The sequence below is a fragment of the Euleptes europaea genome, chromosome 4, assembly GCF_029931775.1.
Source record: "Euleptes europaea isolate rEulEur1 chromosome 4, rEulEur1.hap1, whole genome shotgun sequence".
In the NCBI taxonomy this organism is placed as follows: Eukaryota; Metazoa; Chordata; class Lepidosauria; order Squamata; family Sphaerodactylidae; genus Euleptes; species Euleptes europaea.
Genome location: NC_079315.1, coordinates 29,479,854 through 29,495,718, shown reverse-complemented (window position 1 = coordinate 29,495,718; position 15,865 = coordinate 29,479,854). Strand labels below are relative to the sequence as shown.

Genomic DNA, 15,865 nt, shown 5'->3' with positions numbered 1-15,865 from the left:
CACTGGCTTGTGTTTCTATGGGGATTACTGGGTTCTGCAGTAGTTCTGTTGGGCTTGTTGTGTTGGTTCTTCCGGGGGAGAGATTTCATAGTGATTGCTGCTTGCAAACATGGCTTTTGCCCTGGAAGCAGCTTGGAGGTTTTTATATGAATTTTTCCCTTCCATATGGAATAATGGAGGATGGCTGGGGGCACCCTGTTTTGCACACCCCTGATCACTACTGCAGATGACAAAGGTTTTGTTATTAAAACAAAAGGGATTAGAATTTCATGTATTGGTGCATGTATGCAGTGCCATTTTAGTTTACTCCTGGGACATATCAATTAAGCCAGGGGTGGGGAACCTTTTTCTGCCAAGGGCCATTTGGATATCTTGGACATCATTCGGGGGCCACACACACACACACACACACACACACACACACACACACACAGTGACCAGAAGTGCAATCTTATGCAGGTCTACTCTAAAAGTCCAGTCAATTGTTTGACTGGAAGTGAATATGCGCACATTGCGCATGTGCCACAACGGAAGTGGCCAGCCAGCCCTGTTTGTATTGAAAGAGGTCTAATGTCGGTGTGGACAAGATGGACTCTTAAAGATGAAGTACGTCTTAAAGCAACTATGGGAGGTTCTGAACAACCAGGTATGTCTTGGATGACATGCCAGTGTCTGTTTATAATCTTTTTAATTTTACTAGCTATATTTATTTGTAAAACTACTTGTATGAGTTTAATACATATGAAATAGTTTATTGTCAGAGTTTTATTTACAGTATTATAAATTAATATATTTTGCACCAATATATCTAATCTGTAATATTATGCATACAAAGTGATATCATATCTTATTTTGAGCCATAGTAGTTGCAATTTCTAAATAAGCATTTCCCAATCCAGAGCAAAGGTGTGTGTGTGTGTGTGTGTGTGTGTGTGAATGAGTGGGTGGGTAGGTGTGTGTGGTTATGAGCCTCCTTTTCCTTTGCATGAAAGAGGAAAGAAGCTACTGCAATAGCTTTAAAAGGTAGGACAGGAAAGTGAAAACAGCAGTACTGGAGGAGGGATAGAGAGCTGCTTTTACATGCTTAGAGAGTAGCTATGATGCAAAAGGACCTTTCTAATCCCTGATACAGCTGAGCCTGTGACTGTTGCCGTTCTAGTGAACCCCTAAAATGGGTAGGCAGACTAACTCAGGAGGGATCGGTCATTCTGTGCTAGGGGCTTTTTAAAAGCAGAATGGGGGAAGGAGTTAGGATCTTTGATGGTTCTTTGTGTGGCATCCCCTCTTCTCTACCTCTGGGGCACCGATGAACAAAAATAAAATGCAATTAAAAGGGATTTTTTAAAGGAATGAGTGGCATAACTGCATGGCTCTGTTGTCCTTGCCAATCACTAGGTCCTTCTTGACAAATCACATATCTGCTTGTGTACCTATAAGTAAAACTGCAGCTGGGGATACACTGTCTGTGTTGTCATGTTGTTGTCATGAAAACAGATTTTTGTTGTTTGCGTACTATGGTGCATGTGAGACAGTAAACTGCAATAAAATAAAACGTGAGCAACTGTTTATATACAATTATTGTCACAAGGGTATGTGAGACAGTATATGTTTGAAGTCAGTTTCAGCCACAATGTCAAGCCAAAATTTTATGGATCCTGACACACTGCAGGAAAAGCTGCTCTGTAACAGACTTCACTATGCGACTGGGATCTTATTCAAAGTAAGTTGCCCTTGGACTGAACTATGAGCATAATAAAATCTCTAGTAATGTTCTTAGCTAAGCTTGCAGATGATGTAGCTCCACATAATTTTAAAACGAGCGAGAGATTAAGGCCTGAAGTAAAATTTAAAAGGTTTTGTAACGTCAAATTAATCTTCCTGAACCCAAATTAGAATAACCAATTATAAATAATATTTCAATTTTCTACAAAACAATAAAGGCATTTCGTCTTAAACCAATGAACTACAGAGATGCTGGTAGTGTCATCCGAAGAAGAGTTACACTTTTCTAAGTCTGGTGAAATCAATGGGCTTAGAAGGGCATTGGGTTTAGGATGGCATTGAGACATTTGCTTAGGGTGGCATTGTGGCATTCCTGTCTACAAGCTCATTAAATTGAATTTCTGAAAGTTTACTTCCATTATTTATTTAGTGCATTTTTATCCTGCCCTTCACCTACAGAATTTTGTTTTGTCCTCACAACAAACTTGTGAGTTAGGTTAGATTGAGAGAGAGTACCTGGTCCAAGATCACCCAGTAAATTTCAGTTCAAAGGGGGATCTGAAACTGGGGCATGTTGGTCCTAGTCCAGCACTCAGACCAGTCCACCACACTGGCTTATTTTAAACTGGACTAAATTTTAAATTAAACTAAACTGATTTTAAAGACAAGTCACTAGTTTACCTTGCTTGTGAGTTAAGTTGCCCTTGGCCTGTTCTTTTCATTCTTGTACTTAGTTGTAAATATATATTCCTGAATGGCTAAGTTCTAGTCAAATCAGTGGTATTTATTTCTATGAAATCAAGGTCAGGTTTATTGTCTGATTCTAACTGTGTTTACTGAGAAACATATTCCATTTCAAGAGGATTTCCAAATAATTTTGGCTAGGTTTGCAGAATTACAACTCAATCCTGTGCATGCTTACTCAGAGCAAGTCCTACTGCGTTCAGTTGAGGTTACTCCCATATACTCCCAAACAACTGGAGCCCAAAGGAGCAGGGCTACATGGCCTTATGAATTAAAGCTAAACTGTTCATAAACCAACTATAGCAAATTCTCCTGTTTCTTCTAGTTTCTAGGTGCTTGTTTCAGCTGTCTTCGCACTTTTTTGTGATTTCTAATTCACATTATATAACTCATTTTCAGTCACCTACTGGTTTGGTTCATATCTTGCTTGTCAGGTACGAGCATGGAGGCCGTTGTTCAGTGAGCTATTTAGATTGCATCCAACTGAATCTGGATGCAATGGATTTGCACAATTATACTGTTTTCTCATACAATTAGTCTGCTTTCTCACAGCTACTTTCTCCACTGCCTCCAGTGTTTAAAACAGGGGTGTCAAAGTGGCAGCCCAGAGGGCTGCTCACCGGACTGCGAACCAAGGCCCCCCCCCCACTGCCCCCCACTCTCCCGTTCGATCCTGGCTCCGGTGAGGGCCAGACTCGCATTCCCCGCCGCCCCCCCTCCCACGCAATCCTGGCCCCGGCGAGGGCCAGACTTGCTTTCCCTGCTGCTCCCCCTCCCCCCCCCCATGCAGGCCAGGTCTACTCATTGGTTTCTATGTGCATAGAAACCAGTGGGTAGACCTGGTCTCCATTGTGGGGGGTCTCAGTCGGGAGGCCAGGTCTACTGCCATGCAAACCAATGGGTAGACCTGGCCTCCATGGGGGAAAAAACCCATCTCCATCCGGAGGCCAGGTCTACCCATTGGTTTGCATGGCAGTAGACCTGGCCTCCCGACTGAGACTCCCATGGAGGCCAGGTCTACCCATTGGTTTCTATAGAATGGATTTGCCCCCCCCACACTCTCCTGCGTGATCCTGGCCCCGGTGAGGGCCAGACTCGCATTCCCCACCGCCCCCCCCTCTCCCATGTGATCCTGGCCCCGGAGAGGGCCAGACTTGCTTTCCCTGCCTCTCCCCCTTGGTTTCTATAGAAACCAATGGGTAGACCTGGCCTCCGTGACAGGGGAAGCTTCCCAATGGGGACTCCCCCCCCGCACGGAGGCCACCCATCTTCGGCCCGACCAAGAGACATTGTTGTTCAGTCCGGACCTCCTCACAAATGGGTTTGACTTCCCTGGTTTAAAAGGTACTACTGAAATTCAGTTTAAAATGTTTGAGTTGGGTTTTTCTGCTTAGAGGTCTCTGTGTGCTTTTGATGTATGCCATAAACATAGCTGTTCTTGTGATCACTTATCAAATAGATGCTCCTGATTGTACAGGGGCAAAAAGAAGTCACCCATTTAAATGATTCACTTGGCTATTCGCTCACAAAGAGGAACTATGGTTCTGTGCTTTATAATACCAGCAGGTCAGTTTAATTTCCTGACCTGACTGTGAGGGATACTGCCTGTTCTCCAGTAATTTAGAACACAATCCTAACAGAGGAGGGGCAAAAGGAGATAGGAGCGGGTGTGGCCTCTGTGCTGGTGTTAGTGCCACTTGCACTGGCTAAAGTGGCACAAACGCTGGCGCAGGGGCTCTTTCGCCAGCTCTGGTGCCAGCACCATGCTCAAATGCCAGCGCAGCCTCACTGGCAGCATCTTCCCAATTCAGGGGCTTGCGCAGGAGTCAAAGGGAGTGGAGCTGATGTTATTCAGCTCCCTACACCCTATCAGCCTGGCCCTTTTTGCAGGTGCTGAGTTACGCCTGCAAAAAGGCAGGCATAGCTCTATGGAGATTTCCACGGGGTTTTCTTCAAAATTGCTTTTTGGACTTGCTGCGCTTGGCAGCAAGACACTCTGGAGGCAGTGCGGTGGCGCCGTCCCGGGGCACTCCTTAACCAACACCCCCATTAGGATTGGACTGTTAGTGGTCAAACTGGGCAAAGACTGCATGCAGCATTGACCTGGCCATGTAGCACAAGCAAATATAATGAGCAGGCACAAAGCTGCTAACCGTGGTGCTATGCTCAAGACGAGCTTTGCCAAGGAACATCAAAACGACACAATCAGGTACTCACCTCATCAGGTGAGTGCGTTTGAGCAAGGTGAGTTCACCTAGCAATCACATTTATTTCTCAGCATGCCTAACAATAACCATTGGGGTCTCCCAGTTGCCTCATGCAACACCGTTTTCTCCAATTTCAGTTTGGAGCTATTGTTTATTGTCAGACAGATACAATTTGTCTAAAGGGATAAAGGAAAGCAGTTACTGAATTTTGGTAGATAATTGAACTGGGAATATGGATCCTACTGGGGTAATATTTTATAAAGTTAAAAGGTTGTGATATATGCTATCAAGGAAGTAGCTAACAACATCTGAGAAGTAGAAAAGGGCAAGAGTCCAGTAGCACCTTAAAGACTAACAAAAATATTTTCTGGTAGGGTATGAGCTTTCGTGAGCCACAGTTCACTTCTTCAGACAGACTAACACAGCTACCCACTTTGAAACATCTGAGAAGAAGAGTTCGTTTTTATACCCCTCTTTTTTCTACCTCTAAGGAGTCTTAAAGCGGCTTACAATCACTTTCCCTTCCCCTCCCCACAACAGACACCTTGTGAGGTAGGTGAGGCTGAGAGAGTTGGGAGAGAACTGTAAGTAGCCCAAGGTCACCCAGCAGGCTGCATGTGGAGGAGCGGGTTCTCCAGATTAGAGTCTGCTGTTCTTAACCACATAGTGGTTATAGTTGTCAGTGCATATTGTTTACAAATACTTATTGCCTTAGTTCATATTTTAAGAATTTATAGTTTGACAAAACTAATAAAAACCAAATTGGTTGGAGCTGAAGAACTGCAGACCCCACTGTTCACATGGAACTGACCTTTCCCATGTCCCTCTGTCTTCTGCAATCCTCCTCCCCATACCGAAAAAAAACCCTGTTCCTGAGGGTTGGGGGATCCTTGGGAACAGCAGCACAGCAGCTCAAATGGGGAATCCACAGACATCCATGATTGGCGGAGGCTAATCTGGTGAACTGGATTTTTTTTCTCACTCCTACACTCGAAGCCAGCTGGGTGACCTTGGGCAAGTCACTCTCTCTCAGCTTCACCTACCTCACAGGGTGTCTGTTGTGAGGAGGGGAAGGGAAGGTGATTGTAAGCCGGCTTGATTCTGCCTTAAGTGGTAGAGAAAGTCGGCATATAAAAACCAGCTCTTCTTCTTCGTGGGAAGTATAGAGTGGGCTTTTACAGGAAGAGTTGCCTTTTGGATGAAAGACAACTACTCTTTGTTTTCTGAACTAAACACATTTATTTGTTTTATTTCTTTAATTTCTCAAAAAGGTTCTATACTTCAAACTTGTGATGCAAGGCAGCTGACAAATCACTGATAAAACAAAACATTAAAACAATTCATTGACATCTATTACACACTTTAAAACTATTTTGAACTTGAGAGAAGCTTAGACTCTGGCCAGCTGTTTGTCAGCAGGCAGATTTCCAGTGCTTTAGCAACAACATAAAATGAAGGAGGACAGAAAACAAAACACAACACAAAAACCTGGGCAAACAAGGCAGAATTGGGCTAGTATCTAAAAAGATAACAAAGAGGTTATCAAGGAGAACTTAACAACAAAAGAGAGTTGCATAAATGGAGTGCAGCTAGAGAATGGGCCATCTACTTGGTTGTCACCCACCTTATCTCAGAGAAGAGACTTCTAAGGTGATTAGTAGGTAGATAGATTTGTGTGAAAGGTAGACCAAGTATCAAGAAAGCAGGCATCCTTTCCAAAAGCAACTGCTGGAGCATTCTTCAGACGTTCTCCAGGACTGTGCTCTCTCAAATGCGCTGTACCTAGTGCTGTTGGGATAGTGCTGCTCCAATCTGCCTGTCTGTGTAGACCAGGTGGCATTTGCACTGTTCAGGTTCCTGGCCAGATTGCAGTCATTTCATTAGCAGTGTCTGACACTGCTGCGTTTCAGTAGTGGCTATTGCCGTGTGCCGCATTTTCTCAATTCTTTGGAGTTAACATAGGCACTGGGAAAGGACCAGACAGCTGAGATATGTTCTGCCTTTTTGGGGGTATGTTTTATAGGAAACAAAGTGGGAAATATTCCTACTGACTTTAGCAGAGTCAGAATATTTGAAAATTTCAGATTTTCTACATTCTGAATTCAAATTCCAAATCTGGATTTTGGTGCTAGTGCACATTCCTAGATAACTAGCACTTTGGTCTTTAATGGTAATAACCTGCCCATTATTTTATTAATTTAAAATATTTTTACCCTAGCTTATAGTCACAAAGTCACGGTGGTTTTGCATTGTCACTAATAGCTTTTAAGGAAACGTCTAACTTGAACTGGAGTTTGAAGCAAAATAGCTGTATGATGGAATTTGGTGGTATAAAATTAATGTAATGATATCATTAGCATCATTAATTTGATGCAAAAGTAGGTTTTCAGCAGACTTTTGGGTAAATGTCACTGATTGGAAAGAAGCCATTGTTAATTTCTGTTGAAGATTGACATTCATAAATTCTGCAGAATTAGATGTATGTTCTTACTCGTTACTGTGTTTCTGGAGATATATATGGGCTACTTTGGGAGGCAAAAATAGCTTTCACGGTCTTAGCAGGAAGCCTTAGTTCCTGACTGTATCATTTTCTTTATTCCTTGAAGCAAAGATGAGCTTTGGCCATTCAAAGGTGGGGGACAATCAAGACCTAATGAATATATTCTGTCTACGCTAACCAGTGAATTATGCAGAAGCAATAAGTAGTATAGTATTTAAATTGTTTGGGACATTAGTTGAAATCAATGTGCAGTAAGCACATGCTTAGGTTTTGTACTGAAGTCAGTGGCACTCTGACTTTGGCCGGGTTGCATCAACCTATTAGCAGTTCTGAGACAAGTGTAGGGTGGCCTTCAGTCTTGTGTGGTCTATTTTTGTTTTTTCAACTGGAATCCCTATAGTCCACTGATTTGTTCTGCCAATTTAAAACAGTAGTTCAGGATCTCGACATTATCTTAGGCGATATGCTCTTATTTAAGAACATACAGAATATCTTGCAGGATCAGACCAACTCCCATCTAGTCCAGTGTTTTTGTAGGCATCTCAGCAGACTTTCTTGGGGCCCAATCAGATAGAAACTTGTCATCTGTTGTAAAGCACACTTATTTGCATACCTTGAATTGGGGCTAGGAGTTACTTTAAACATACTGAATTGATATATTTACAGAAGTGTCCTGTGTGAAGGTTCTCAAGTACCCTCTTCTCTGTTTGCCAGTGCTGTACAGTGTTGTCAGTAGGCGTACAGAACCATCCCCGCACCACTTAGGATCCTTTGCAGTTGTGCCAGTAGGCTTGGATGATACGATGCGATGGTCAGGATTCTAGACAGAGTCTAATCTGTGCAAAGTCTTTAAGAGTTCCACTGGTCTTGTTATTTTACCCCTCATTTCACTGCTTTGTGGTGTGTTTTCACTTCATTCATCTAAAACATCTAGTTGCATAGAACTTTTTTTTCCTCTGGAAAATCCATGAAAAAATCCAAAGGATGTATACAAATTGTTAAAAAATTAAGTGTGTCACCTGTGGCGAATCTTGAATTAATTAAGCAAAGACTGATCTACATGTGCAGCTGTCAAAACAAAGTAGTACAATAGACATTAACTGCCATTGCTCTTATTAGTTGGGTGAGAAGTGTCTAGTTTCTCTTAGAGATCCTTTTATTATATTGATGTGCTTTGCTACAATCATTGCATTTAACCACTTTTTCAAACATGGAGATGCACTATGCATAAAAGATGGTTTATAATGATTGAGAACATGTGTCATTTTAATGTTTGTTCATTTAGCAGTTAAGGGTCAAATGGTTAAGTTAGCTCAGCACAACTGAGACACATACAATACTTCAGGCCAGTATATAGACAATAAGTGAGCTGTTGTTTTTCAGAAACGTGCGGTTCCCTGATTATATATCTCCCTGCCCCTATCGTTGTCTATAAGAATTCCATGCTAATTTCTTGTACACATTTAGAATTAAAGTTAGTGTAAAAAGATAAAGCGCATCTTTAATAATGTATCAAACTAGAGTTCAAATAATATGACCTTATTTTTGCTTCCCAAAATGTAGCATTTGAACAACAAATTTTTACAAGTAGACTGTTTCCCAAATTGTATTATGAAGAATACAACTAAACATTGAAAACCTGTTCAGTGAAACTCTGAGATATCTAAATTAAGAAAGGAAGTTCAATTATTATGTAACATACCAGGATATGATCAACACACATGGACACTTCTTAGATATGTTCAGGGATAGTACAGAAGATCTACAATCACATGCTTTTAAAACACACACACAACCTTAAATTGGGTTGCCAGGTCCCTCTTCACCACCAGCGGGAGGTTTTTGAGGCTGAGCCTGAGGAGGATGGGGTTTGGGGAGGGCAGGGACTTCAATGTTGTCGAGTCGAATTGCCAAAGCGGCCATTTCCTCCAGGAGAACTGATCTCTATCAGCTGGAGATCAATTGTAATAGCAGGAGATCTCCAGCCGCTACCTGGAGGTTGGCAGTCCTAACCTTGAAACATGACAAGGAGGTCTGAATTTAATCAGAGCGGGGGAGGGAGGTTAACCCTTTGCACCTTACATTATTTTCCCACACTGTCACACTGTTGCCCTTCCCAGCTGTTATTTATTTATTTAGTCCCAAGGGGGGGGGAATACATAAAAGTGCCATATCTATGTTTTCCCTCCTACAATGAGAGAGACCATTCAGATCAGGGAAACAACTGCAGGATGGGATGCAGAATTAAAATCCCTTTCCTCCCAGTGCTGCTGCTGCTCCTATTGTATTTGGAGCCGTGTGTTTTAAAGTAGTTTTTTTTTTTTTTAAAGTTCAGAGATCTAATTATGGATTTTGTGGTTTGTTCCTCAATGTGTTCAACCAGTGACTAGGCGAGAAAGTAAATACCCCTGATAAATAGTTGTGTTATGATCCAAAAGAACATGCCTTTTTCCCTACATGCACCCCCTCCCCCCAACAAAAGGAAGGCGACATTGTACGCAAAGTCAATAGACTTTGTGTATAAGTAGGAGCGTGCTCTGTTTTTTGGAAGCAATATCAGACTATGAAGACTGTTTTATGTGTAGGGATGCCAGCTCCGGGTTGGGAAATACCTGGAGATTTTTGGGGCGGAGCCTGAGGAGGGCAGGGTTTGGGGAGGGGAGGGACTTCAGTGGGGTATAATGCCATAGAATCCACCTTCCAAAGCAGCCACTTTCTTCAGGTGCACTGATCCCTATTGGCTGGAGATCAGTTGTAATAGTGGGAGATCTCTAGCTAGTACCTGGAAGTTGGCAATCCTATGTATGTAGTGGAAATTTTTCAGCATGTTTGGTTTCTGAGCCTGTAGTACGTCTTTGGCAAATAGCTTGACATTTTGTCCCTTACCAAAGACTGCACCCTTCATTGTCAGTCTAACTATGGTTCTCCATTAATATAACACAATTTGTCACAGCAGATTTTGAGGTTATCCCCCCTGCTTGTGGCAGAACTACTGAAGATTAAACTCATGCTTTTTTGCACAGTCTATATGCTATGTGAAACACGGCTCACTTCAAACCAAAGGAATTATAGTGCATTAGCCCCCTGCATCATTTAATAATTTATATTTGCATTAAAGATACCATGTAATGTGTAGTATTAGGATTTTTGCTCTCTGGCTTACTGCCCTTGCTCATTCCAAAGAGAACCTACGCGAAGAAACAGGACTGCTCAGGTTGGTCTTGGCTTTGTTCCTGAAACCTCCGAGTATCACTGTCTGGCTACCTAAAAATGCATCAGAAGTTTATGAAAATTATTGTCAAAAAAATGAAATCTACTTTTATACATCTTTCCGATCCCCTTATTGATCCCATTGTATTAAGGATGAGGCTGTGCTTTTTTGTTGTTGTTTTTTGCCTGTCTTGGAAAATGTGCATTAATTGGCTTCTGAGGATTTATAGCAGCACAAAGCAAATCATGAAATCCTTAATCTGACCAGTTATTAACATCAGGTAGGGGAACGGCCATGCAAGGATTATATCCCATATGGTAATGGAGTTAGCTGAATAAGCATATTTTTGAATATGTAATTTTGAGGATATTAACCTCTTAAATGCACTCTTACATTTCCCTACCTTTTTATTGGAACAATTTAATTCTGATTTGATAGATACTCTGCAAGTTATGTGAATAAAACTAAGGATGGGATAACAGCGGTTGTTTGGGGATGCATTCGGTAAGAAACCTGAGCATACAGTAAAATAAAGTAGAAGAACTTGGTATATCGACTTGGTATGCCTTGGTATACGCTTTCTTTCCCTCCTTTTGCTAACCAACCCTTAAACATGCTAGGCTGTCCATATGATGAAACGTGTTTTAGTACTTTCCTTTAAAAATCATGTTATATAATATGCTATATTTTTGCTAAAGCGCATCACAAAAACTGGTTGCTATGGGCTGTGAATGAAGTGTACAGAGTTCTGACTGCTAGAACTGGATGAAATTAGCTGGATTGTGGCATTCCAACATGTATGTTCTAACTTCATCCTTACTTTTCTTTTATCGTACATGTTTTGCTTTGTAGCCTGCCCTTCAGGAACTTATAAGCCTGAAGCTTCACCAGGTGGAATAAGTACTTGTGTCTCATGCCCTGATGAGAATCATACCTCCCCACCAGGAAGTACCTCCATTGAGGACTGCATTTGCAAGGAAGGGTATCGTTCTAACGGCCAGATTTGTGAAGGTAAGCAGAGCTTCCTGAAAGCACAAATTAAATAAACATTGTCGAAAAACATAAAACATTATTAATATTTCTTTGTTATGGGTTGGGGCCTGCAGAGGATTTCTGTGAATGGGGGTGGATGGAATTTTGCTGATTCTCCTCTCCTGCTACAGATCTCTACCTTTCCCCTCATGCTATTCCTGGGGGGGAGGGTCCCTTATAGAGGGAAAGGTGAGGGAAAGTCATGCTCCAGTGATGGAAATTCCTTCTGTCACTGAAGATTTAATGTGGGATCCAAGCCTGAGTTTCCTACACTCACAGAACTATTTCCACATTGACTGTCAAAGATCTCCTGTGCATCTTTCATGGATTAATAGTAGGGTTACAGATTCATGCAAGAGTACCTTCTTACAGATGTAAGAGTATGCCATTTTTCATTTCTTTTAGTTTTGCTGTGAGCTTTTCATCCTGTTTATTATATTTTGCTACTTTCCCCATTTTGTTCTATTTTATGCCATTTATATGTTATGCACTGCTTTATACCATCTTTACGCAAAAAGCAGGTGTTAATTTTAATATCAATTTTACTATGAATTTCATTGTTTTGCTTGGGGGGAAACAACAACTGTAACTTCATCCCAGTGTCAAAAAACTATAAAAGAAATTCCAGTTTTCATGTTGAACTACAAACCCAATCCTGAAGGAGGGGGTAGTTCCGTGGCGGCCAGGAGCAGCACATCCACGCTGCCTCCTCAGAGGGTTCCTCGCCACCAAAGCAGTTTTTAAAACTGAAAAAATGGGGGGAATGCCCCATTGAAAACAGCGAGGCTGCGACACCAAAAAAAGGTGGTGCAGCCCTGCCGCCGCTCAAGGGGGCATTCCCGGGGTGAAAGTGCTATGGAAGCTGCATAAAGGCAGCTCCACCCCCGGGAATGCCCCCCCCCCCATGCCAGTGGGGGCCAATGGTGTCCCCATGCTGGCAGGTTTCCGCCCACGCTGGGGTAGATGCCACTTTATTCCAAGGTGGCACCTATGCCGGCACGGGGTGACGCCTGCTCCAAAGGAGCTTCAGCCCCCCCCTTCAGGAATGAGCTGCCCTGTAGTCATGAAATTCAGTAGCATGCCCAGCTAGGGTACACTTCAATCCATGTTAGGTGCCTGGTAGTGAATGTTCCTGTTGCTGCACTGGCTGGGCCCAGAATGTAGACAGTACTTTCCTGTGTCTGCCATCGAAGTGCACCACAAGAAACAAGCAAGCTGACTTTCAGAGAAATTTATAACTTTTCCACTGAGGAAATGTTAGTACACTTCCAAGGCCATCAGGCTCCCTCAAAAAACACTTTGAAAAGCATTGCTTAAAGCTGTGAACTTGCTTAGGCTGTATTACTCTATAAATGATCCTTTGGTTTCATCACCATGAGGCAAAATAGTGCAAATTAATAAACATATAATTTATATATTTTAAAAAGCATAGCCTAGCTCAGAATGACATTACAAAACAACAGTTAAATCACGACAGTTTCTGTTACTTGTTCTAATTAGTGGTCCACTGTGCTGAGCTGCGCGCCCCTGAAAATGGCCATTTTGTCAAGAATGTCTGCAACAATTACTTCAATGCTGCCTGTGGAATCCGATGTAAAGCAGGATATGACCTTGTGGGAAGCAGCATACGACTTTGCCAGCCAAACGGCCTGTGGTCTGGTTCAGAAGCCACGTGCAGGGGTAGGAAGCTTTTCCTGTTGTTAAATTTTTTAGTTTTGCAGAGGAATTTAGTTGTTTGGTTCAGATATATTTTAAAACACGATTTCTTCTTTCATTTTATTGGTTATTTTACTGGCTCAAAAAAGCCAAATCTGAATGTCCCATGTGAAGTATGATGTATTTTTTTAATGTGAAATAGTAGGAGAATAAAGAAATATTTAGTAGAAAATACAGAAACATTCACCCTTTCAGTGAACAATCCATTTGCCTTTCTGTAATCATATAGTGCTTCTAAGAAAACTAGAGTTAAATTATAGAAGTTTCATGAACTCTGAATATTGCTCAGCAAATTCTGGCCACCGTACCAGATCAGAAATGTTTAATTGAACTTACTTCCAGTAAAGTTATAGTGGTGGTGGTGGTGGTGGTGGCCGTGTTCCTGTTGCACTCATTCTTCATTTTCTTTAGAATCCTTTCCTTCCCAGTTATTTTATTTAACTTCATCATCTTAAATACTATAAGAGTCATTTTGTACTGTCTTCATGCCCAGCAAATCCCAGGACCTTTGTACATTATATTTGTGTTCTTAAGTGACTTCAGCATGGTGTAGTGGTTAAGAGCAGTAGTTTGGAGCGGTGGACTCTGATCTTGAGAACCGGGTTTGATTCCCCACTTCTCCACATGAGCAGCGGAGGGTAATCTGGTGAACTGGATTTGTTTCCTCACTCCTACACATGAAGCCAGCTGGGTGACCTTGAGCTAGTCACACTCTCTCAGTCCCACCTACCTCACAGGGTATCTGTTGTGGGGATGGGAAGGGAAGGTGATTGTAAGCTGGTTTGATTCTTCCTTAAGTGGTAGAGAAAGTTGGCATATAAATACCAACTCTTCTTCTTCTTCTTCTTCAAGTCACTTCTGACATGACAACCCTATGAATTAATGACCTCCAAAACGTCCTGTCATTAACAGCCTTGCTCAGGTCTTGCAAACTGAGTGCTATGGATTCCTTTATAGAGTCAATCCTTCTCATGTTGGGTCTTCCTCTTTTCCTGCTGCCTTAAACTTTTCCTAGCATTATTGTCTTTTCCAGTGACTCTTGTATTCTCACAATGTGACCAAAGTATGATAGCCTCAGTTTAGTTATTTTATCTTTTAAGAGGAGTTTAGGCTTGATTTGATCTATAATCCACCTATTTGTCTTTTTGGCTGTCCGTGGTATCCCTAAAACTCTCCTCTAACCCCACACTTCAAGTGAATGAACTTTCTTCCTGTCAGCTTTCTTCATGGGCCAACTTTCCCTACTATACTTTAAAAAGATTGCTAAATGATAGAAAACCGCTTTTGATATTGCTGCAGATCAATATTGTGCTGGCTGTTTTGTTTTTCCCCAAAGTGTGTTCTCTCTCTGTTATCTCTGAAGGACTCTACTTTTCCACTTATTGACTTGAGGGGTAGTGCGTTAGAGTTGTTTTGATTTTGGTACGCAGCTTCAGGATCTCAAATTTAAGGAAGTGTTACACAGTATTTGAAGTGACAGACGGTGTTAGGTCAATGACTTAGGCTGGTATCTTCATATTCCATTAGTTTCCTTTGAAGCATCTAAAAGGCATCTGTTTTGTTTTGTTTCTTTTCAGTTTTCTGCCAAAGTTCAAGTTTCTTAGTACAGCTACCCTAAACTGTAGTATATTTTTAAGGTCCTGTTCACCATACATATATTAAGGCAGGAGATCAAAGGAATAGTTTTATGGGCTGTCACATTAATTCCACACGCACCCTCTCTCTAGCTTTTTATCATTTTAAAAGGACAGCAGAAAGATGCTAATGCCTTCAAAACGCATTTGGTTGTGTCATGAAATGCTCATATTTTGCTGTGCCTTCTCTGCTTAGCCAAAATATGTCATTAATGTGATAAGTGATGCTTATGAGCACTGTGGTATTTCATTCGGTGGCTCGCTGCCACATTCATAATTAGTATCAACTAAAAGAGCCACTTGACTATTTTATACCCTGTGCACCACTGCACTAAGCATGTGCATGCAATAATACAAGATGAAATACTGAGTAGGTAACTACAACCATTTTGATTACACGAGTACCTGTGAGCATGTAGTGTTCTCTCCCTGCTGTTGTTGAACCGTCGCCAACATGTATATCTGAAGTGAGGAGAGGGGCTTGCAAGTCAGACTTGTGACTAGGGTTGTGCATATCGATAAACCTGAACTGAAAATAAACCCAAAATTAGCCATTTCGGCAATATTTGGGTTTTGGTTTTATCGAATACCAAAACCTGGGAATAAAGCAAAAGCCAGATAGATATTTGGCTTTTTTCGGCTTCGGCTTTCCCTAGGCTTTTTCCAATGGGAATTTTTAAAATGAGCTCTGGGGAGGCATTTTTGGAGGTAAGAGTTCTCACATTTTCAGGGTAGCTTCAAAGGACTCTCCTTGCATGAACCCCAAAGTTGCCCCCCTCCTCCATAGAGAAGCATGCTAAAGTTTACAATGCTTCTGTATGGACAGGGATGACCCCTTTGGGACCCCATAAAATCGGATCCCTGGTCCCAAACTTTACCAAACTTTGGGGTTCATGCAACTCGCTTCCTGAGAGCAAGGAGCTCCCTGCACCGAACACACACCCACGACCTCTGTCCAGCAGGCAGATAATCATACATGTCATAAGACACTCTGTGCAGCACACTGGATAGCCCCCCGACCCCTGCTGGCTTTCTACCTTCACAACTGGTATTTAATTAATTAATTAAAATATTATTCTTTGGTGTTGTAACCCTACCC

The 15,865-nt window shown here is 41.9% G+C and overlaps 1 protein-coding gene across 1 annotated transcript in view; it reads left to right on the top strand.

Moving 5' to 3' along the window:
- The window catches only part of SVEP1 (sushi, von Willebrand factor type A, EGF and pentraxin domain containing 1), a 162,135-nt gene that overhangs the window by 34,671 nt on the left and 111,599 nt on the right, over positions 1-15,865 (top strand). Inside the window, exons 4-5 of the mRNA XM_056849206.1 lie at positions 11,237-11,395; positions 12,917-13,096. Of these exons, the coding sequence (XP_056705184.1) occupies positions 11,237-11,395; positions 12,917-13,096 (339 nt within the window). The remainder of the gene's footprint in view (positions 1-11,236; positions 11,396-12,916; positions 13,097-15,865) is intronic.